The 23,764-nt window shown below is 37.6% G+C and overlaps 1 protein-coding gene and 1 non-coding gene across 2 annotated transcripts; one reads left to right on the forward strand and one right to left on the reverse strand.

The window, feature by feature from the left end:
• The first annotated feature begins 3,724 nt into the window (after window positions 1-3,724).
• On the forward strand, window positions 3,725-5,554 carry LOC127074915 (F-box/kelch-repeat protein At1g23390). The gene has a single exon (XM_051016333.1). The coding sequence runs from the start codon at window positions 3,994-3,996 to the stop codon at window positions 5,125-5,127; it is 1,134 nt and encodes a 377-aa protein (XP_050872290.1). The 5' UTR covers window positions 3,725-3,993; the 3' UTR covers window positions 5,128-5,554.
• Window positions 5,555-14,253: 8,699 nt separating this feature from the next.
• LOC127077571 (small nucleolar RNA R71) lies at window positions 14,254-14,360 on the reverse strand. The gene has a single exon (XR_007787366.1). It is a non-coding gene; the product is annotated as a small nucleolar RNA R71 (small nucleolar RNA).
• Window positions 14,361-23,764: the final 9,404 nt, after the last annotated feature.

The raw sequence follows: 23,764 nt of genomic DNA on the forward strand, positions 1-23,764 counted from the left end.
CAAAATTGCGATCATCGCAACTGGATCGGATAACACAAATGTCACGCCTCATACACGTATATGTGAAAACGGCATATTGACACGATCCGATCCGAAAACATAATCAAATTATAACATAAAATAGAAATATATATATATTTAACACACTAGTTACAGTATTGACACGTCTCAGTTTCTCTTTTTTGTTCTGTCTTTTTTTTGGCCTCCCTCTATCAGTCATGCTAGTAAATATATATAGGAACAAATTAGGTTAATGATAATGGACCTAAGTTTATTTTGAAACCCAATATTAAATTAAAAAATGAATAAAGTTAAATAATTAAAATAGTTAAAATTAAAATAAAAACTAGTTAACCTATTTATTTATTCTAGACCCAATATAAAAATAAATAGACTCAAAAAAAATAAAAATCGGGCACCAAAATGCTCGAAAAAATAAAATGAACACGTCAAAATAATCAGCGCGAAATAAATGACTCAGAAAAATACAGCGTTTAGTCGGATTTTGAAATAAAAATTATGACCGTTTAAACCGCTCAGACTGATCAACATATGACCAAAAATAGTCGTAAAAATATTTTTAGCATGTCAAATTAAACCACGTGAACCGCAGATTAATGTTACCGACATTTGCAAACTTAAACTTGACATTTTTTCGTTGACTAATTTTAGGCACAGTTAAAAAGTTAATTTGACCAGTCTGTTTGTAAATTCCGAGAAATTATTCCGGCTAATATTAAGACAGAAAAAAATGTTATGCTATGAAGATGATGCAAATGAATGTGAAACAAAAAATTGGTTAGAGTTAAAAATAGAAGGCAAATTTTGGGGTGCAACATGGGATAATATGGGTCGGTTAATATAGGAATGAAGTTTATGTTCGTGTATTTGCGGATTAGTGTCATCTTGATACCCTTAGTTCACTCAGTTAGTACCTATCACTACATCCCGACTTGAACTTAGAACCTTTTTAACCTGAAGCACTCGTTTACACCAGTTTTTCTTCTATGAGCTTTTTAATGTTTTGCTTGAGGACAATCAAAGGTTTAAGTGTGGGAGAGTTTGATGACACTGAAATTCACCGTATTTCCGGCTCCGATTCCGCATGCATTTTAGTAGTTTTATTGTTATTTTGTTGTGTTATTACTATGTTTCTTTTTGTTTTCAGGTTTTTACTTTAATCGGAGCCCCGATCGAGAAAATGAGTGAAAAAGAGCTAAAAACCCTAAAATTCAGCATTTTGTACTTGTGGCTCCCACTGTGGCTGGCGCCATAGACCCTGCCATGACGTGTCCTAGCTCAACTTCCCTCAACTGCCACGTTCCCCACTACTTCCACTAAGGCGCCACAGATTTGCCTTGTGAAGGACGCCATGGCCTTGTGGCGGGCGCCACAAGAGGAAAAGTTTTCCCTCCCAAATTCAAACTGAAGGGCATCCTTGTCATTTCCATCATTTTACTTGCTTATAAATAGAAACTCGAATTCACTTGTTTAGGCATCCAAACTTAGAGCAGATGCAAACTTAGAGCAAACTTAGTTTCACTTAGGCATATATTCAGTATTTTAAAGTGGTAATCGCTTCGCATTAGGGTGTTACCACAATTGTGTAATCGAGTTTTGTGATCGAGTCTGTAATCGAGTTTGGAGCACTTTGGAAGGAAGTTAATCCTGCCGCCATTTTCATTTCCGCTTCGCATTTTATTCAACCCTCCGATTGGAGCAGATTTCTATTGCTTTGCCTTTATCTATTTTATTTTCCCGCACTGTCTTTACTTTATTTATTTTCTCGCACTCTCTTTACTTTATTTATTTTCTCGCACTCGCTTTACTTTATTTCTTTCTCGCACTGTCTTTACTTTTATTTATTTTCCGCACTCGCACTACTTTTATTTATTTTCCGCACTCGCACTACTTTTATTTATTTTCCGCACTCGCACTACTTTTATTTATTTTCCGCACTCGCACTATTTTTATTTAAATTAATGCACTTTTATTTTGCCATGTCTAACTAAATCTATAAGGTTTGAATGTAAGGATCGTAATTGAACCGATAATCCGTACAATTGTTCGTAGAAACACTTAAGGGCTATTTTGACTTTCAACTTAAGTTTTCCCGCACTTAATTTCCGTTGGGTAAGATCGAAAGCCGTCCAACGTCTTTTTAAACTTAATTGTTTTTAACTATTTCAAAAACAGCGAAAGCGCTTTGTTTAGTTCATTAGGAGTTTTTAACTTAAGAAGAAAAGAGATTTTAAAACTATTTTCGGACGCGTTTATAAGTTTAGAGTCTGGTTCGTGAGAACCTCTTTTGGTTAAGAAATCCAGGTTACAATACTTTTCAACTTAGTCAAGATACTATATTTCTTAAAAATAGGTTTACTACTCTAACACAATGCGCGCATTTTTATAAGTGACAATAAGAGTGTTTGATTAGGGAGTACAACTCGGTTCTGAATACGCGAAAGCGACAGTTTCTGTTAAATTGGTTCTTTTCAAAGTAGGAAACACTGCCCATAAGTAGTTCTATTAGCAAGTACTTGGATTATTAATTGATTATGTGAATTACATTCGAGCATGTCTTTATTAATTGAACTTTATTCAACACTTTACTTTTCATTGCACACTCTAGAAACCTTTATTTTGATTACCTTTGATAAACACCATAACAATAGATAACGATAGATTGACACTTGGTCTCTGTGGATTCAATAATATTTTATATTACTCTGACGCGTTCGTATACTCGACCGTCCTCTACCTCGACCCATCCTCTACCTCGACCCATCCTATAGTTATCCAGAAATCAGTTTCCAGAAATCAGTTTCTCACTACAATAATCTATCCAAAATGGTCAATAATTCAAAAATTAGGACTTTAAACCATTCTGGAAACACAATTATCACGATCTTAAGCCGTAAAATTTGTGATTTAGGACACGTCGAAAATCTCTTCCTCCATACCATAAATCATTGGAGCAAAGTGTCCTTCAAGATCAAAAACTGATTATTATTATTATTATTATTCAATTTTATTGATATTGATAATAAAACTATTATAAATATTGTAAAGGAAAAAATAATTTGAAAAAAAAACATTTGGAAAGTGAAACTTCTTACTATTATGAGATGAGAGAACAATTTATAAAATTTAAATGATTTCAAAATAATTGATAACGATTAGAAAATGTGAATATCCAACAAAATCATTAAAAACACCTATGCATTTATTAAAGACACTGCATTTATTAAAGACATACTCTTACGTAATACTTTCATACTTTCCTTTGTCTCATAAAAAAATTCTATTTAAATAATTCATAATTTTCAAGGAAATGATTCAATGGATTGGTTTTGATGATAAATTAATACAATACAATTTAATAGAATATTCTTATTAATTATAATTAAAATAGTGATTGAGTAAAGTAAAAGTTAATAAATAAGAGTATAATAGTAAAAAAATAATAATTATTATTGAATTCATATTGTAAAAGAACAATTATTTTAAGGACAATCATATCTAGTGCCCTAGGACCACAAGTTAAAAACTAAATTAAGTAACGTTGTATTGAAAATTGTATATTGATTTTAATAAAAATATAAAATTAAATTTTTAATTATTTTTTCCAATATAAATTTTTTAAAAGTGAGTTTTTTATCTTATTCCTTTAAGACATAGGTTAGCATTACACTTATTTTAAAACAGAAAAAAAATACAAATGACGACTTTTTATAGGAAGAAGAGAATAATTAAAATTAACTAAATTTGTGGGCAGCAATAATTAGTGGTACATGTGTCATTCTTCCATTTTCAGCCTGCCCCGCCTTTCCTATTGGTCCGATCGTGTTTTCCCACCTCCTATATAAACCTCTTCAGAAGCATCCATTCCTACTCACTTGTCATTCGTACTTTAAAATTTATGTTTCTACTTCTACTCAAATTAAAAGCAGTGTAAAAAAAAAAGACACAACACTCACACAGTTACAGTCTAAAATGGGTTCCCAGAGAATTCAAGAAAAAGAAGTAGAAGCTCCCATCCATGGAGACATCCTAGAAGCCATACTCTCTCACGTGCCGCTCATTTACTTGCTGCCAGCTAGTCACGTGTCAAACCATTGGAACGGTGCGGTCTCGAGCTCTCTCCGCTACGTCAACCCCGTGAAGCCGTGGCTCACGGTTCACACTCAAAACTCCCGTGCTCCGCACGTGATCAAATCATACGCGTACGATCCACGCTCCCGTTCATGGATCAAAATTCACGCGCCACAAATCAACCATACGTCCGCTCTACGATCATCGCATTCCACGCTCCTCTACACGCTCTCTCCTGCAAAATTCACCTTCTCCCTCGATTCACTCCATCTCGAGTGGAACCACGCGCCATCACCACGTGTTTGGCGCGTTGATCCGGTGGTTGCTCGCTTTGGAAACCGCATCGTTGTTGCTGGTGGCGCGTGTGACTTCGAGGACGATCCTTTAGCAGTGGAAATGTACGATATAGATTCTGGCAATTGGATCCAGTGCGAGTCCATGCCTGAGATGATGGAGGACACTACAGCGTCGACATGGCTCTCTGTTGCCGTCGCCGGTGAGTTTATGTACGTGACAGAGAAAAACTCCGGCACGTTGTACTCCTTCGATTGTAAAACGATGACGTGGCAAGGACCGTACGAACTTCGAAGGGAGGAGAGCGTGTTCTTCAGCGTTACGGGAATGGTGCGGAATCGTTTGGTTGTGGTGGGAATAGTAGGCGATGCGGAGAACGTGAAAGGAGTGAAAATATGGGAAGTGAAAAAGGAATTAGGATTTGAAACGATGGAATTGTGTGCGATGCCGAAAGAGATGGTGAAGAAACTAATAGGTGAGAGTGGGAATGGGTTGTTGAATTCGATTGAATTGGTTTGTATTGGTGATTTTGTTTACGTTTACAATCCGTCTGAACCGGAGGAGATGGTGGTGTGTGAGGTGTTGCAGGGAGGAGGATGTGAGTGGCGGATTGCGAGGAATGAGGTGGTGAACCACGATGCAAGAATGGGAAGAGTGGTGTTGTGTGGCGGTGACGTGCGATTGGAGGATTTGAAGAGCGCGGTTTCGGGGAACTGTAGATTCGAATTGGTACAAGTGTAAAAATGAGGTGAAAAAGGGAAAGTAGTTTTTACCCAAAGAAAAAAGAAATTATGGTGGAAAACAACGTTTCAATACAATAAAATGTAAAAATGGTGAAACAGTTAGTTGAAGAAGCTTTGGAGTTGATAAAGATTTTGAACACATGCAAACGTTAGTCACGTTTGGTTTTTCAAACATTTATATTATGTTTGGAGAGTACCGCTGGGAATTACTACTATTATGGATAAGGATTTAATGCAGGAAGAAACGGATGGTTGATATTTTCAACAGAACTAGATCTTTTAGTGGTGGCTCATATGAGCCTCGTTAATGCACTTATAGCTGCGGGTATCTTTTAGCCGTAGCATGAAAATTGTTTCTATTTACTTCTTGTTTATAAGTTTGTATAAGTTATTTTTATAATAAAAGGTGAAATATTATATAATCACTCAAATAATGTTAAGAAAGAAACTCATCCAAATAGGAGTAACTCTTTAGTCAAGTCTGATTTTCCGCACATTGTTATTATGTTTGGGAGAGAACTTCTGGGAATTGTTTTGGATAAGGATGTAATACAGGAAGAGATAAGGGTAGGGAAGGGAAAGTGGATGTCTTATCAACAAAAGTAGATCTTTTAGTCGCGGCTCATCTGAGCCTCATTAATGAAGAGGAGTCTAAGTCTGTTTTTTTATTTTTTGAACAAGCAAAATGAATTTATAGAATAAAATCATTAGCATAAGACATGCTCACATGAATAATACAACAAAAATTTGTCACTATCTAGCACAAAAGATGTGCGTATTTAATACTCCCTCGTACTATGATAAAGGGTATATTTGAAATAAAAGAATATTCTAAAATAAATGATTTATTTTAATTTTTAATATATCTTTTTTAATTTTACTGTTTAATTAATACTCTTTTTATCTTATATTATAAATAAATTTCATCTTTTTAGATTTATTAAATAATAAATGTATCCGGTCTATATAATAGATCAAAGAGATTAATTACTATACACTGTCAGTGTAAAAAGTTTTACACTGTCGATTCATCACCATCACCCGTTTGTATTACTTTATAGATTTTTAAAATAAAAGTCAAATTTCTTTTAATATCCAACGTCTATAATTAACTGATGGTGTAAAACCCTTTTACACTGACAGTGTATTTCAATTAATCTCTAGGTCAAGAATCTAGAAAAGTGAAATTTACTTATAATATAGGATAAAAGGAAAAATAATTTTATCATTCTCATGATAAAAGTATTTTTATAAAAATATTTTATTTTAATCTTTATAAAATGATCAACTAAATCATTTATTATGAGAAAAAAAAAATTAGATAAATTCCAACGCAATAACAAATGATAGTAGTGAATTACTACAATAAAAATCTATCATAATCACTATAGTGGATGTCACCATCACTCAATTTTTTAATACAAGTTCATTGAACTTCCATGAAACACACAATTTTTCAAGTAATAAAAATTTAAAAGATAAAAATATCATTATTTTTTCTTTTGTTGGTCTTTACCAAAAAACAAACAAATATTTCTAAAGTCTATCATGTCTTGGAGAAATCTTATCCTCTCAATTGCTCATTGCTTAAATGGGGAAATATTGCAGGGTTATAATATATATATATATATATATATATATATATATATATATATATATATATATATATATATATATATATATATATATATATATATATATATATATATAAAAGAAAAAATAAATTTTGATGATTTTTAAAAATTAACACAAATTAATTTGATGTCCTTTAACAACAACACAAAAATAATGGTCCGTGGAATATAAATTATATCATTTAAAAGTTCTGTTTATATTCATAGATTTGGATAAAAAAAAATTATTTTAAAAATATATTAATTAGGAATTACCCGTGGATTTTCCTGCAGAAATTCTTGCAGTTTTATCTGTGGATTTCAAGTAAAAACAAGTAAAATTAATGACGGTTAAAATTGTCACAATTATTTTGTTGAGACAATTATAAAATCGTCGCAACCAATAAAAGAGGTTGGGACGGCGGCTGCGAAAACCGCTGCAGAACATGCTGGCGACACACATTTTTGCGACATAACTAAAACCTCTGCGACTTGAAATTTGTGGCGTTTCAAACTGTCCTAACCTGTCAAAATTAACTATTGCAACTTGCTAATTACTTTATAAGCTCAAGTTATTTATGGTGGTTAGTAAATGTCGAGAATAAATGACGAGATTAATTTTATAACTTGAGCTTTCCATAAATGACGAGAATGAAATGATGATTGAAGAATTTAATCATAGCTTTATATTTCAATGCGATGAATAAAATTAATTTACAAAATTAACACTTCGACGCTTAAGTTATTTATGGAAAGACTCAAAGTGAAGTGAAATTTTGGAGAAATGAGTGTGTATCTGCTTAAGAACCAGAGTGAAAGTATTTATAAGTTGCGAAGGAAATTGGGCCTTTATTGTCATTTCTCTTTTGGGCTTTCATCCCGTCTAGAACTGTTGGCCTCGGGCTTACTATGCTAAGAAACGTAAGAAGTCTTCAGGATGGTTGATCGAAAAAGTAACAAGTGTACTATTTTGCCTTTTGTAGTAATAAAGGGAAAATCCTCAAATATCGATCTCAAAGACTGCGAATTAATATCGAGTTCGAATAATCGTTCAATTAGTGTTTAGGGCTTTTAAATTCAGATTTATAAAAATAAAGGCAAATAAAGTTAATATTGTAAAATAAGGGTTTGCAAGGAAAAATGATCATGCTAGGGAAGATGTATAATTTGTCCTTGTAACAACTCTGAGTCACTATTGCATCAACAAATATCAATGTATTGCTTCTAGTTCTCAAGGGTATTTTCTCCCAAGGCATTGGTGAGAAAACCTTTAATCATTCAACCCTAATTTCTATGTCCATAGGAAATTACCAGTGAAATTAAGCCTTATTATATCAATAATCCTCAAAGTCATTACAAATATAAATTAGGGACACCCCCTGAGCATTGGGGGGTTTAGCTACTCATATTGGTCAAAACAGATTCAAGATAAAAACTAGACATTATAGGTAATTTGATGACTTGGATCTTTAATTGCTCCCGCTCATGAAAATCTTCAGCTCTCCGAATTCCTTGATCTCTGTAATTCTCGATCGTCTGACAATTCTCTGTGCTCTTTTTTCCCCTCGCTCCAAAAGTGTCCTTCTTCTCTCGTAGAAACTCTTCTAAAATAATGAAAATCCCTTGGCATTGGTTGGAAATCCCCAGAACGCCCTTGCTGCTCAAGCCCGAATAAAAGCCCAAAAATTGGAATATTTTACTGTTAGGCTGACATGGGTGGCCATGTCAGGCCCCTGCCTTGGTCCTCATCTTCAGCTTCATCCCAGGTGGGCTGACACGTCTTGTGTCAGCTGACACGAGTGGTCGTGTCAGGCCCCTGCATTAGCCTTCCTCTTAAGCTTCATTGGGTCCTCATCCTGACACGGCCTGTGTCAGGTGACACGGGTGGCCGTGTCAGGCTTCCTGAAACTTCATAACTTCTTTTCTCGAACACCAGAACTCTCGACTTTCTTGTATTGAGTCTGTTGGATCTTCTACTTGAACCTGGAGGGAATAAAAACAGACAACCCAAGCTGTAAGACCCCAATTTTGTCCCTAAGATCCCTTATGGCATCATATCATAACATTGCATTGCCTCAAGGATCATTAGGCACCTTGCTTCCTTCCCTGTGGGTGGGATATCCCTGTGAGAGTGGTTCTTGATCACCAAGCATTTTTTTCATTTGTATATCATTGCTTTTCTTTTAATCACTAACCAAAAATGTACAAAAATATGTCATTAACCCTTGTTACTTGCAGCTGAAGCATTTACAGGTCAAGCAATGAAAGGCATTCATTGAGCAATAGATGGTGGTTATTCTTGAGATTTGGACCCCATGATCATTATCAAGAGTTCATATGAGCTATGATGTCATTTTGAAGCAAAATCCCAAGTGGTAGAGGTTTAAATTTCATCAGGACATTTCCAGGTCATCTGAAGACCCAGAAAGTCAACTGTGGATTTGGAGGTGGGAAGTGATTAGAAATACTTCATTCATGTTCAAACAAGTCTCATTTGACATTTCAAACACTCACATTGAAGAATTTGAAGTCAAGTCAAAAATTTCCCAAAATGGAAAGTGACCTAATATTTTCAAAAATGGAAGGGTTTGAGACCAACTACAACTCAATCTTACATCATCAAAAAAGCTTCAAATGAAATTTTGTTGAACATGAAAGTTGTAGATCTTTCTCTCCCATTTCCAAGATCATGAGCATCTGATGAATGGCTGAGGAGATATGATCAAATCATCATCAAGTGTGCATGGCCAAAATGTGCTATGTATTGATGCATACGAATTTCGCATCCATCCATGCAGGGCAAAATGTGCTATGTATTGATGCGTACGAATTTCGCATCGATCCATGCAGGGCAAAATATGCTATGTATTGATGCATACGAATTTCACATCGATCCATGCAAGGCAAAATATGCTATGTATTGATGCATACGAATTTCGCATCGATCCATGCAGGGCAAAATGTGCTATGTATTGATGCATACGAATTTCGCATCGATCCATGCAAGGCAAAATGTTCTATGTATTGATACATACGAGCTTTGTATCAATACATAACTCTGTTTTGATCATGCATTGGCTACTGTTCACGTCCACATTACTTCATGCACCACTAATTTTCAAGTTTTGTCAAAACACCTCATTTTTGCCAATTACCATTAACCAAGCTTAATTAACATTTTCAGTGTGATTAAGACTTCATATAAATACCATAATCATAACAGAATTGGGGGGTTAATCATTTTTCACATTTCTAGATCCAAAACTCTCTCTCACTTCAAATTTTTCTCTCATTCATAGTTCAATTTCCTTCCAAATAGCATGGCATTTTAACTTCATATTCTTGTTCCTGAGCTTGGATTTAGTGTAGATCAATTGCTGTTTTGTTGAATTCGTGCAAGAATAGTGCAGTTCAAGTTCATGAAGTTGAAAATGGAGATTCTATTTTGAGCTAGATCTAGTACCATTCAAGCTTCAATTGCTTCACCAAACTTCATTTCAAGCATTGTAGAGTAGATCTGGACCAATACAAGCTGTGGATCGTGTGAATTCAAAGGTTCTGCTCTTCAAGAGATCATAATTCGAACCTTTTAATTTTGAAATCCATGTATATATTATTGTAGATCTTGTTCTCCTGGTAATTCTGGTGAAAGAATCATGTGATTTGATGCGCTATTGACTGAGTTATGGTTGATTCAAGTTTTATGCATGAACTTTCTCTTGCTCGATTCTCTCTTGATATGTAGAATTAGGCTTAGCTCTTGTTTGATCCATGATCTCCATGAAAAATGTTGTATGTTGATGTATTCATTTGGAATTTCTGGAAAACGCATGAAGATTGCTACTGTTCATCTTCTTCCTCATGAAGAAGATGAAGTTCATGATTTGGCAACGGTTTTGCTGGATTAGCCACGGTTCTCTGGTTTTGTATGCGCAACTTAGGGTTTTTAGATAAAATGATGTCGTTTTGTAGTGGCGCGCCTCACATTTGAATTTTGACCGTGTTCGATTCTCAGCGAAGGCAGTTTTCAAATATTCATCATATTTTCATGTTTTCCCTCCATATTCCATGTAAATGTTCATATTTGATTTCATTTTGTATGCTAACTTGTAAAAATCATATCTAATTGAAAAATGATCCAATTCATCTCCAATTTTTTTCAGAATGTTCCTTGAGATGTCTAGTTTTTTATGATCATAAATTTGCAAGTTGTGCCTGGCTGGAAATTTATTTGCTCTAGGTTGATTGATCATATATCCATTTGTGACCTTGCCTTGCTTATCTTGTTGTGAAATGCTTGTTTTTAATCCAAATTGCTTGAAATTTTACATGTTGATTTTGGACACATTGATGGACATTTTGGTTTTAGTTTGACATTTTTCTCAATTACCATTTCTGTTTTATGCTTGTGTTTGCATGGTGTGACAATTTGTGTCACACCTTTGATTGTCCAACTTGTGCAATTTAATTTCCATGCCAAATGATCTTTGATGCTTCTGATTTTTTGTATGTTGATCATGTTAGATGTCTTGAATGTTCATGATTGTTTCCAGATTTATTTGAATCATTTCTGTTTTGATTTGAATTTTTCATTCATGATGATCACATATGAGCTTTGAAATTGTCTTGGACTTCTTTTGATCATAAAATGCTTTTGCTTAATGATTTTGATGTGAGCCTTTTTAGGACTTGTCAATATGTGTTTGAAGTTGTATTGTGTTGAATTTCAGCCCATGTTTTGGATTTTTTCTTCATCTTTGACCCTAGGCTTTGACCTAGTGGTTTGTTGCTTACATGTGAGCTTTGATTTCAGGTTTAAGCATCCAAGTTCCATAGTTGATGATGCTTCATCATGTGAATATTGATATTTGCTTTTGATTACTAACATTGTATGTTTTTGTAGGTTGATGCTAACTAATTTGAGTTTGCCTTATGGCTTACACATTTTGTACATTGGGATTGTCTGTTGCTTATTGACTGTTGTCTGTTTGTCTGAGTATTGTACTGATTTGTTTAGTTGTTTCCACAGGTACCTAAGTTGCTTTAAGTTCATTTGAAATTTGCTTTGCTTTTGCTTGTGGTTGGCATACCACTTAGGTATAATCCCTAATCTTCATGTAGTCTGGAAGACCTGCTGTTATTGGCAGGCACTTGTCTGAAGCCCTCCTTAAGAGGCCATGTCTTTGATTATTTAATTTTGTGCCAAGCAGGTAAAGTCCTCTTAAGAGGCAATTGGCAGATAAAAGGGATGTGTAATCCATCCCCTGCTATTCAGTTGTGTCATTCACTTTGCTCACACCATGTGTTGATGCATTGTGAATAAGAACCCAAGATCTTTGATCACACTAAAATTCACCGTATTTCTGACTCCGATTTCGCATGCATTCTTAGCTTTTATTGTTGTTTTGCTTTGTTATTTCTTTGTTTTCTTATGTTTTCAGGTTTTTATAATAATCGGAGCTTGAATCGGGAAAAGGAGCGAAAAAGGAGTGAAAACGGGCGAAAACCTAGAAATTCAGCGTTTTGCACTTACGGCACCCACCGTGGCGGGCGCCATGGGGTTAGCCATGACGTGGCCACGTCTCAAGACCACTCCTCAACCGCCAAGACCCACGATCCCCACTCCATCATCCCCTGTAGGGACCATGGCGGGCGCCATAGGCCTGTGGCGGGCGCCACAAGGCCAAAATCAGTAACCTCCACTTTTTAGTGGAGGGGCGTCCCTGTCATTTCATGCTTTCAGTTTTTACTATAAATAGGACCTTAGATTTTCGTTTTTCTTCATCCAGAATTAGAATTCTCTAGGCATATATCAGTTATAAAGCAGTTGCCATTCCACATCGGGGTGCCTCTGCAATCGAGTGATCGAGTCTGTAATCTGTCTGTGGTTCGAGTTTTGGAGCACTCTGGAGGAAGTTAATCCTGCCGCCATTTTAATTCAAGTTCGTATTTTACTTTTATTTATTTCCTGCACTCGCACATTTACGTTGTTTATTTCCTGCACTCGCACATTTACGTTGTTTATTTCCTGCACTCGCACATTTACGTTGTTTATTTCCTGCACTCGCACATTTACGTTGTTTATTTCCTGCACTCGCACATTTACGTTGTTTATTTCCTGCACTCGCACATTTACGTTGTTTATTTCCTGCACTCGCACTTTACTTTGTTTATTATCCGCACTCGCTTTAAATTACTTTTATGAAAAACTATAAAAAGAATATTTACTTTATCATGTCTAACTAATTCCATAAAGGTTAGAATGTGAGGATCGTAATTAAACCAGTAATCAGTGTAATTGTTCGTGGAAACACCTAAGGGCTATTTTATCTTTCAATTCAAGTAATTGTTTTTAACTATTTCAAAAACAGCCAAAAGCGCTTTGTCTAGTTTATTAGGAGATTTTAGATTAAAAAGAAAAGAGATTTTAAAACGATTTTCGGACGCGTTAGGAAGTTTAAACTCTGGTTCGTAAGAACCTCTTTTTGCTAAGAAGTCCAGGTTAAAATACTTTTCAACTTAGTTAAGATACTATATTTCTTAAAAATAGGTTTACTACTCTAACGCAGTACGCACCTTTTTATCCGTGACAATAGGAGGGGTTGATTAGAGAGTACAACTCGGTTCTGAATACGCGAAAGCGACAGTTCCTGTTAAATTAGTTCTTTTCAAAGGAGAAAACATTGCCCATAAGTAGTTCCACTAACAAGTACTGGATTATCATTGATTGCGTGAATTACATTCGAGCCTGTCTTTATTTATTATTTAAAATTATAATTTTATTTACCATTGCACCCTTATTAAAACCCTTAAAGATAGTTGCCTTAGATACACACCATAACAACAGGTTTGATAGATTGACACTTGGTCTCTGTGGATTCGATAATCTTTTATATTACTTTGACGCGATTCGTACACTTGCGAAAAACACGCATCAAGTTTTTGGCGCCGTTGCCGGGGACCAATTTCGTCAAATTTCATTACCCTGTAGTTATACCGTTTAGACTAAGGTTGTTACCCACCGGTCAATGCGAAAGACTCGCAGTGCCGGAAGTTTAGTAGACCCTCTAGCTGAACCTGAACGTTACGCTCGCGCACGTTTATTTTTCCATAGGAATAGGATAGCTATGGCCGAAGAACAAAACCGAAGACCTCTTAAGGACTTCGCCCAACCATCAAACGAGGAACCTAGTTCCAGTATAGTAAACCCCGTTATCCCAGCCAATAATTTTGAACTTAAACCATCCCTGCTGCAATTAGTGCAACAGAGACAATTCTCAGGTCTCGCTACTGATAACCCAAACCAACATTTAAAAAACTTTCTTCAGTTAGCAGACACCTTTAAAACCAATGGAGCTTCTCCTGAGGCGATACGCTTAAGATTATTTCCCTTTTCCCTCAGAGATAAAGCTCTATCATGGTTAGATTCCCTTCCACCCAATTCAATAACAACTTGGGATGACCTTAGGAAAGTTTTTCTTGCTAGATATTTTCCCCCAAGTAAGACCGCTCTTCTTCGAAACCTTATAACTAGATTTACCCAACTCCAAGGAGAGTCGTTGTTCGAAGCCTGGGAGAGATATAAAGAACTATTAAGAGCATGCCCACACCATGGCTTAGAGAATTGGCTAATCATCCAAACCTTCTATAATGGACTTCATTATAACACTAAGATGACCATCGACGCTGCCGCTGGTGGCGCACTGATGAATAAACCTTACCCTGAAGCTAGTGCCCTTATCGAGGATATGGCCCAAAACCATCAATCATGGGGAGTAGAACGAGCGACAGTGGAAAAGAAGGAAGCCCAAGGAGGAATACGTGAGCTAAGCTCTATAGACATGATGCAGGCTAAAATGGACGCGTTGGCCCTTAGAGTCGAACATATGTGTACAACTCCGAATACTGTAGCCGCAGTTTCGCCGAATTGTGAGATATGTGGAACGCAAGGACACCAATCCGCCGAATGCAATCTGTTAAATGAAACCAACACTGAGCAAGTGAACTATACCCAAGGGAACCCATTTTCTAACACATATAACCCTGGATGGAGGAATCACCCAAACTTCTCCTACAAAAATAATAACCCTATTCAAAATACCGCACCTCCGAGACAACAAGGTTACCAAGCCCCTAGAACAAATCAACCTATGCAACCTGTACCGCCAAACCCGAGCTTTGAAGAAATTGTAAAAGATTTCATCGTTGCTCAAAAACAGAAAAACAAAGAGTTCATGAACCAAAGCGTCCATGTTAACGAACTAATTACCCAGTTAGGAACCAAGGTTGATCAAATCATTACTCATAATAAGATGCTTGAAACCCAGATCTCTCAGGTAGCGTTAAACCAAGCCCCACAGACTACCCCTGGAGGACAGTTCCCTGGACAACCTCAACAAAACCCGAAAGGGCAAGCTAATGCCATTACTCTACGAAGTGGAACCGCTTATAAGGAGCCTTTAAACCCTAGATTAAGTAAGCCTGAAACTTCTAAGAGGAGTGAGGAAAAGGAACCAGAGAAGCCTGAAACCCCGGAAAGTCAAGAAAAAGGAGAAGAACCTAAAAATAAAACCTATGTACCACCACCGCCATACAAACCACCAATACCATACCCTCAAAGATTAAAGAAAACCCAAATCGATAATCAATATCAAAAATTCGTTAAGGTTATAGAAAAACTTCACGTAGAAATCCCCTTTACAGAAGCCATCACCCAAATACCTTCTTATGCTAAGTTTCTCAAAGACATACTTACGAATAAACGTAGACTTGAAGATCCGAAACCCGTGGAATGTAATTCTATTTCCGAAGATAGGTTAGCAAAGAAAGATAAAGATCCCGGAAATTTTTCCATTCCTTGTATTTTAGGGAATCATGTCATCGAAAAAGCTTTTCTAGACTTAGGAGCTAGTGTGAGCTTAATGCCTTTAGCAGTTTGTGAGAGATTAAACTTAGGAGAATTACAACCTACTAAGATGTCGCTTCAATTAGCCGATAGATCCGTTAAATACCCTATAGGCATACTTGAAGACGTCCCTGTTAGGGTGGGTCAGTTGTTTATACCTACTGATTTTGTTGTCATGGACATTAAAGAAGATGACGACATACCAATCCTCCTAGGTAGACCGTTCTTATCGACTGCTGGAGCCGTAATAGATGTTAAAAAAGGAAAACTAACTTTTGAGGTAGGTGAAGAGAAGATAGAATTTATATTGTCAAAATTTCTTATGGCACCTGTGATAGGAGATTCTTGTTATGCCTTAGATATCATCGAAGAATGCATTAGGGAATTAGAACAAGAAGAAGAAAATAAATCTATAAAATTGCCATCAACCCTTATTTTGGAAGATGACAATTATAAAACACCCTACATTGATGATAACCTTCACGAATGTTTATCTCTTACCCCAGATCCTATGCCTTGCCCTATGAAACCGACCGTAAAACTTAAGGAACTGCCTAAAAACCTGAGATATGAATTTCTGGATGAAGATATGAATCGTCCAGTTATAGTCAGTGCTACCTTAAACCAAAAAGAAACCGATCAATTATTAGAAGTTTTACGTAGGTACCCCTCAGCCTTAGGATATAAGATCTCTGATCTAAAAGGAATAAGCCCATCCGTATGCATGCATCGGATTTTGCTTGAAGAAGATTCAAAACCTTCCAGAGAACACCAACGTAGAATAAATCCTATAATGAGTGCGGTAGTTAAGACTGAAGTTCTTAAGTTACTAGAGGCAGGTATAATATATCAGATCTCGGACAGTAAATGGGTAAGTCCTGTGCATGTAGTACCCAAAAAGGGAGGCATCACAGTCGTGCAAAACGAGAAGGGCGAACCTGTAGCAAAAAGAACCGATGGAGGTTGGCGTATGTGCATAGATTATAGAAAATTAAATAAAGCAACTAGGAAGGACCATTTCCCATTACCATTCATAGATCAAATGTTGGAGCGCCTAGCCAGACACTCTTACTTTTGTTATTTAGATGGATATTCAGGATTCTTCCAAATACCTATTCACCCCGAAGATCAAGAAAAAACTACCTTTACATGCCCAGTTGGAACTTTTGCCTATAGAAGAATGCCTTTTGGACTTTGTAATGCTCCTGCAACTTTCCAACGCTGCATGATGTCTATCTTTGCTGATTATTTAGATGGAATTATGGAAGTATTTATGGACGATTTCTCAGTTTGTGGATCAGATTTCAAAAATTGTCTTGTCAACCTTGAGAAAATCCTGGAGAGATGTGTGGAGGTAAACCTTGTGCTAAATTGGGAAAAATGTCATTTCATGGTCACCGAAGGGATTGTTTTAGGACATATAGTTTCCGAAAAAGGTATAGAGGTAGATAAAGCAAAAATAGAAGTCATAGAGAATCTAAAACCGCCGAAGACTATCAGGGAGATAAGAAGTTTTCTTGGACATGCCGGATTTTACCGACGTTTCATCAAAGATTTCTCCAAAATAACAAAGCCCTTAACTGGTCTTTTAATGAAAGATGCTGAATTTATCTTCGATGAAAAATGTACTGAAGCATTTAATCTTCTGAAGGAAGCTCTGACTTCAGCACCTATAATGAAACCCCCTGATTGGTCAGAACCGTTTGAGATAATGTGTGACGCCAGTGATTACGCTGTTGGAGCCGTTCTAGGTCAGAGAAAAGATAAGAAGTTACATGTGATTTATTATGCCAGTAGAACCCTAGACGCTGCACAGCTCAATTACGCAACAACCGAAAAAGAGCTCCTAGCTGTAGTTTTTGCAATAGACAAATTTAGATCTTATCTAGTAGGAGCCAAGATTATAGTTTATACCGACCATGCTGCCATTCGTTACTTACTAAGCAAAAAGGATGCCAAGCCTAGGTTACTTCGATGGATTCTATTACTGCAAGAGTTTGATTTGGATATCCGTGATAAGAAAGGCACTGATAATGTGGTAGCTGATCACCTATCTAGGCTAGAATACCTGAAACCTGATCCAGTTCCCATAAATGACGATTTTGCCTATGATAGACTGATAGCCCAACTAGAAACCATTGAAGAAGATAACCCAGACCCTCATGAGTATTTTCAAAAATCCTTAGCCATAAGTGATGTACCTTGGTATGCAGACTTTGTTAATTATCTAGCCGCTGACATCATACCCCCTGATCTAAACTACCACCGGAAGAAGAAGTTCTATAGTGATGTGAGAAACTTCTATTGGGACGAACCATTTCTTTTCAAGAGAGGTAAAGATGGCATTTTCCGCCGTTGTGTTCCAGAAGAAGAGGTAAATAATATAATTGAGCATTGTCACTCTGCACCCTATGGTGGACATGCAAGCACATCTAAGACCTACGCCAAGATTCTTCAAGCTGGCCTATTCTGGCCTACTATGTGGCGTGATGTCCATGCTTTCATTGTCAAGTGTGATAGATGCCAACGCACATGAAATATTTCAAGACGTAATGAAATGCCGTTAAGAAATATCCAAGAAGTAGAACTCTTCGACGTATGGGGTATAGACTTTATGGGACCGTTCCCACCATCTTTTGGAAATCAGTACATCTTAGTAGCTGTTGACTACGTGTCTAAATGGATTGAAGCTATCGCCGCACCCACAAACGACACCAGAGTAGTCATCAAATTATTCAAAAATTATATATTTCCCAGGTTTGGAACACCCCGTTTAGTCATAAGCGATGGAGGATCGCACTTCATATCGAGAATATTTGATAAACTTTTAAGCAAGTATGGAGTTAAGCATAGAGTAGCAACACCATACCACCCACAGACCAATGGACAAGTGGAAGTATCTAATAGGGAGATAAAACAAATCCTCGAGAAGACTGTCTCTATATCTAGAAAGGATTGGTCACAGAAACTTCAAGAAGCATTATGGGCCTATAGAACCGCTTTCAAAACTCCTATAGGAACAACCCCTTATCAACTGGTCTATGGAAAATCATGTCACTTACCTTTTGAATTGGAACATAAGGCCTATTGGGCCATCAAAACTTTGAATTTGGATTACTTGACAGCTGGTGAGAAACGTATCCTTGACATCCACAAATTAGAAGAGCTCAGACAATCTGCCTACGAAAATGCCATCATATACAAAGAAAGAACAAAAGCTTGGCATGACAAAAGAATCATAAGAAGAGACTTCAAAATAGGCGATCCTGTTCTCCTGTTCGATTCTAGGTTACGACTTTTTCCAGGTAAACTCCGTTCGAGATGGACTGGCCCTTTCGAAGTATCTAAGATCCTGAGATCCGGTGCTATTGAAATCAAGAACCAGACATGTAAACCGTTCATCGTCAATGGACAGAGGTTGAAGCCCTACGAAGGAGGTGACATCCCGACAACATACACCTGCCATACTCTGAGTGATCCACCATATCCTTCCAATGATGTTTAAATATCGGTCGTCGAGCTAATGACGTTAAACAAGCGCTGCATGGGAGGCAACCCATGGTTTTTCTTATTTTTTGTACTTTTTATTTTTTACTTTTACTTTATTTTGTTTATATTATTATTATTATGTCAGGACTAACGATTGAATGTTTTATGTGCTTTCAGGACTTGTTTGCTAACCTTGTACAGAATGCAGAACCCTGATGACATGCACGTGGCCTTTAGAGATGATGCACAGAGAGAGCGTTACTATGTTCACATGAGACGCCCTATGGCTCCTACCAGGTACCCTGACCATGACTGCATGGATGCCTTGGGGATAGAGCCAAGCGTCAGATTTTTATGCCATCAACTCCAGTGGGAACAGTTTGACTACAGGAACAACACTTATAGGAACTTGACTCTTGAGTTCCTCAGCTCGTTTCATTATGACCCCTGGGCTGGACCCGATGGACTCGCTGTTTTCAGGTTGTTCGGGATTGACTACTCATTCTCTCACAAGGAGTTTGGTGATTTGCTAGGTTTCCAGACTACTCCTGATGCTATTCCAGATACACCGATGGGGTATTTTATGAGCAGAGAAGTGGAAAAGTTTTGGACTAAAATATCCGGCGGAGGGAGCCAAGATCCTTCTACCCAGTTTTCTCAGGTAATCCACAACCCTGCATTGAGGTACTTCCAGATGATTCTAGCACATTCTTTCCTAGGTTTTCCAGATACAGAGACACTGCTAAGTGAAGAGGAGATTTTCCTACTGTTTTGTGCGACTCAGTCTCGCCCTGTTGCTTGTGGCAACTTTCTGTTAAAGGGCTTGGCTAGTGTTGCCAGATCATCCGTAGGCATCATCCATGTCGGTGGGATTGTTACACAGATTGCTACTGCATTGGGTCTGTCTCGCAAGTTATTGCACCTCAGGACCTTCTGCTTCTACACCACCCTGGATATTGATTTTTGTCTTGATAGAGGACTGATGAGGAGGGTTTTTTTTGAGCCCAACATGTTTAGACTGCTGATCGACGGCGAAGCGATACACTATTTCACATTACCAGATCAGCTGATGACCAGTGTCCATGATCCTGAAAATTGGAGTTATGCTCTAGAGGGTTATGGAGAGACTGTCGAAGAGCCGAAATCGCCTCCCGCCGCTGAGTACACTCCTACACCTCTTACTCCCCAGATCACTGTTATGTCTAACAATTTGTCTCTGCAGCCACCTGACCTACAAACACAGATTTATGAGCTCCGTAAGGAGACTGCCCTGCTCAAGCAGGAAGTGGCAGACTTAGAGTTACAGATGCAGGTTTCTGATCTCACTCATGCCTCAGAGACCGATGCTCTACATCAGGCGATTGAAGAGCTTCGGAGGGAGATAGCTGAGTTTCGTGGATCAAGCCAGGAAAAGACGCCTACCACATGACTCATTCTACCCTGACAGCATTACCCTAGTATTTTATTTATCGCATTTCCAGACATATTTTACTTTACTGCAGCTTTTATATTTTCATGCACTCTGAATTTCTTATATATATACATATTATGCACTAATGTTAACTTTTTCTTTTTCTTCTGTTTCTTTAATTATTTTATTTTTTTGTCGTGCAAAGAAAAAAAAATATAAGACAAAAATATTTTCATTTTTGTCTTTACAAAAAAATATGCAAGCCTCAAGCCTTGAAAAGAAGAAGAAAAACGCTATTCAGACCCCCCGGAAGACAAAGGTGCAAGAAAGCCCAAAAGGAGGATCCAAAACCACAAGGCCCAGGAATTGGCCTTGTGGCGGGCGCCATAGGCCCTGTGGCGGGCGCCACACCGTACCAACAACAAGTACGGGGCTGAATCCCCATTTCCACCATTTCCATCCCTTTCTTCACCAAAAACCCATTTTTCCAACCTTCCAAATCCTCCTTGAACCCCATTGAAGCTCCCTCATTTCCAAAATACCCACCATCCATAAAACATATCCAACATCCATTTCCATTTTCATCCATCAAAAAACCAAAAAAATCAAAACTTTATCATTCCCTCATAAACCACTTTTTCTACCATTTTCACTACCTAAGGAGCATTCAACAATGGAGTCCAACGGATTTCTTCTTCGTGATGGAAGACCGGGCGAAAGGCAACGGAAAATTATTCAGAGGCTTCAAAGTCGAGAAATTCTCTCGACTAGGTACGTCGACGATAACTGTCTGTATGTTTTGGGTATTTATCATAGTGTTTTTAATTTATTAGAATTTCTAGGCTTGCATAATATTTTCATTAATCAGGAACCTACCTATGAGCGACTGACAACTGAGTTTTTGAGTTCTTTAATATACACTGTCAGTCCTAACACTGCTAGCACTGTTGGTACTGTTATTTTTAGACTGTTCGGAATTGAGTATGAATTCAGTACCGACAATCTAGCAGGTTTGTTAGGAATCCCTCATAGGGAAGGTGCAATTTGTGAGGCACCTTTGGATGCGGAGTGGTCGGCCGAGGTATTTACCTTCTGGCAAAGGCTTTCAAGTTCTTCAATTAATTCTTTTGAAGGGATACTTGCGTCGACCATTCACAACCCGGCCATAAGAGTTTTTAGACTTCTTTTGGCATGTACTATTTTTGGCCGGGAAAGTCCAAACAAGGTAAATGCTCGTGAACTCCTATTTTTGCAAGGATGCCTCACTAGAACCCACATCAATCCGGTCCCGTTTATGCTTGCTCATATGACTTTATTTACTAACAAAACAGGACCGATTGTTTTTGGAGGGCTTGTTACGTATATTGCTCGGGCTCTTGGCCTGAACGATGAGATAGCTACACTTGAACCACTACCTCCTCGCACAATTAATTTAAAATTTCTGAAAGACATGAAATTGTGCCGAGCAAGGAGAGAAGGTGGTTATGAGTTGATGGTTCATGGGGTAGCTATCCCATCTGTTGCTTTACCATGCAGTAGACGTACTGATGTACGTGATGAAAGGAACTGGACCTATGATCTTAATGCTCCACGTGTTTTGGGTCCACTTCCTCCTAATATTCCCGATGGGGAGGCACATGACACTGATGATGAGTATGATCGGAGAGAGCAGTCTCCCATCCCTCACATGTCCCCCCATCGTCCTTCACAGTCACACACCGCACCATCTTCCTCTAACCCTGTTGCAGGTACTGCTCCTGGATTCCATGTCACCGAGGAGATGTGGCGTGATATGACAGCTAGAGAAGAAAGGCGTGATGGCCTTCTCTCTACTATTTCACAGCAGCTGACGGACAATATGAGCTTCATGCAACAATCGCGATTGGTTTCGGATCGTGCCTATAGCAACGTTTGCCGTACCTTGAACGATATCTCATTAGAGCAGAACCGTCAGAGAGAGTTCAACAGCCAACACTACCAGCTTGTCGAGGCCACTCAGGGTTCCATCTTAGGTAACCTTCGAGAGGTTCGGAGTGCTCAGGCTGCTTTATCAGCACGACTCGACCGGAGGGACCAGCATCGTAGTAGATCCCGTCGTTCCAGACCATCACATCAGGACGGCGAAGGCACCAGTGCCCCTCCTCAGTAGTCTTTTTCAGGTTACCCCCCTTATCTTATTTCGAAACATTGGGGACAATGTTCGATCTAAGTGTGGGAGGGGATTTTATTGCTTTCTGTCATTTCCCTTTTTAGTTAATTATTTCCTTTCAGTTATTTCCTTTCAGTAATTTAATTTTCTTAGATAATGCATGAGTCTGACGAGTCACCAGTATAGTGTCTTTTTAGTTCATCTTCATTTTTTTCCCATTTCCTTAGCCTTACCAGAAAATTTTTAAAAAAGAAAATGATGTTGTTTCACATGTTTTTTGGGCTTTGGGACAGGTTTAGATTAGGATGTAGTGACCTAGGTCAACTTTTTGAAACATCAGAACCATTTTAGCACCATAGACCTCTTGAATATAGGAATCACTCCTAAACCCCACCACCTTGGCCTTTACTATCATTTTAAAAATTGTCCTAAGTAGTTTATCTTAGCAGTCAGCTCCGGCTTAAGCATGCTCTACGTAGGGGGCCGATGAACATAAGTGAATGATCCAGTGCTAAAAAAAAAAAAAAAAAAAAAAAAAAAAAAAAAAAAAAGGCAAACTCTGGTATAGGTGACCCTCACAAAGTCATTTAAACCGAAAAAAAAGAGAAAAAAAAAAAATTTGCAAGTCACCTATTGTTAGTTGGTTCAGAGGTATCTGACACTGAACTTGGTAGGGCGGATTACGATCCGATCCCCCGCAGCTACATTTAGGCGAAATAAAACAGGTTTACACATGCTTATGTGCCAGAAACCTTATGTTATGGATCAGAATCACTAACCGGTCACTCTACTATGAAGCATGTACAGATAACGGGCTTAATGTGATTGCGCCTGAATGAAAAGGACACAAAAAGATGAGAAGATAGGCCTAGGTATTGTGGGATGATATGGAGTGGTTAATATAGGATTGAAGTTTGTGTTTGTGTTACTATGGTACCCTTGGTTCACTTAGTTAGTATCTGTCACTGCATCCTGACTTGAACTTAGAATCCCTTTAGCCCAAAGACAAGTGTTGACACCATATTTTCTTAAGCTTTAATGTTTGCTTGAGGACAAGCAAAGGTTTAA

The sequence above is a fragment of the Lathyrus oleraceus genome, chromosome 4 (genome assembly GCF_024323335.1).
Source record: "Lathyrus oleraceus cultivar Zhongwan6 chromosome 4, CAAS_Psat_ZW6_1.0, whole genome shotgun sequence".
In the NCBI taxonomy this organism is placed as follows: Eukaryota; Viridiplantae; Streptophyta; class Magnoliopsida; order Fabales; family Fabaceae; genus Lathyrus; species Lathyrus oleraceus.

Excerpts from the sequence above, each read along its gene's own strand:
- LOC127074915 (XM_051016333.1), top strand. The coding sequence starts at position 3,994 with ATGGGTTCCCAGAGAATTCAAGAAAAAGAAGTAGAAGCTCCCATCCAT.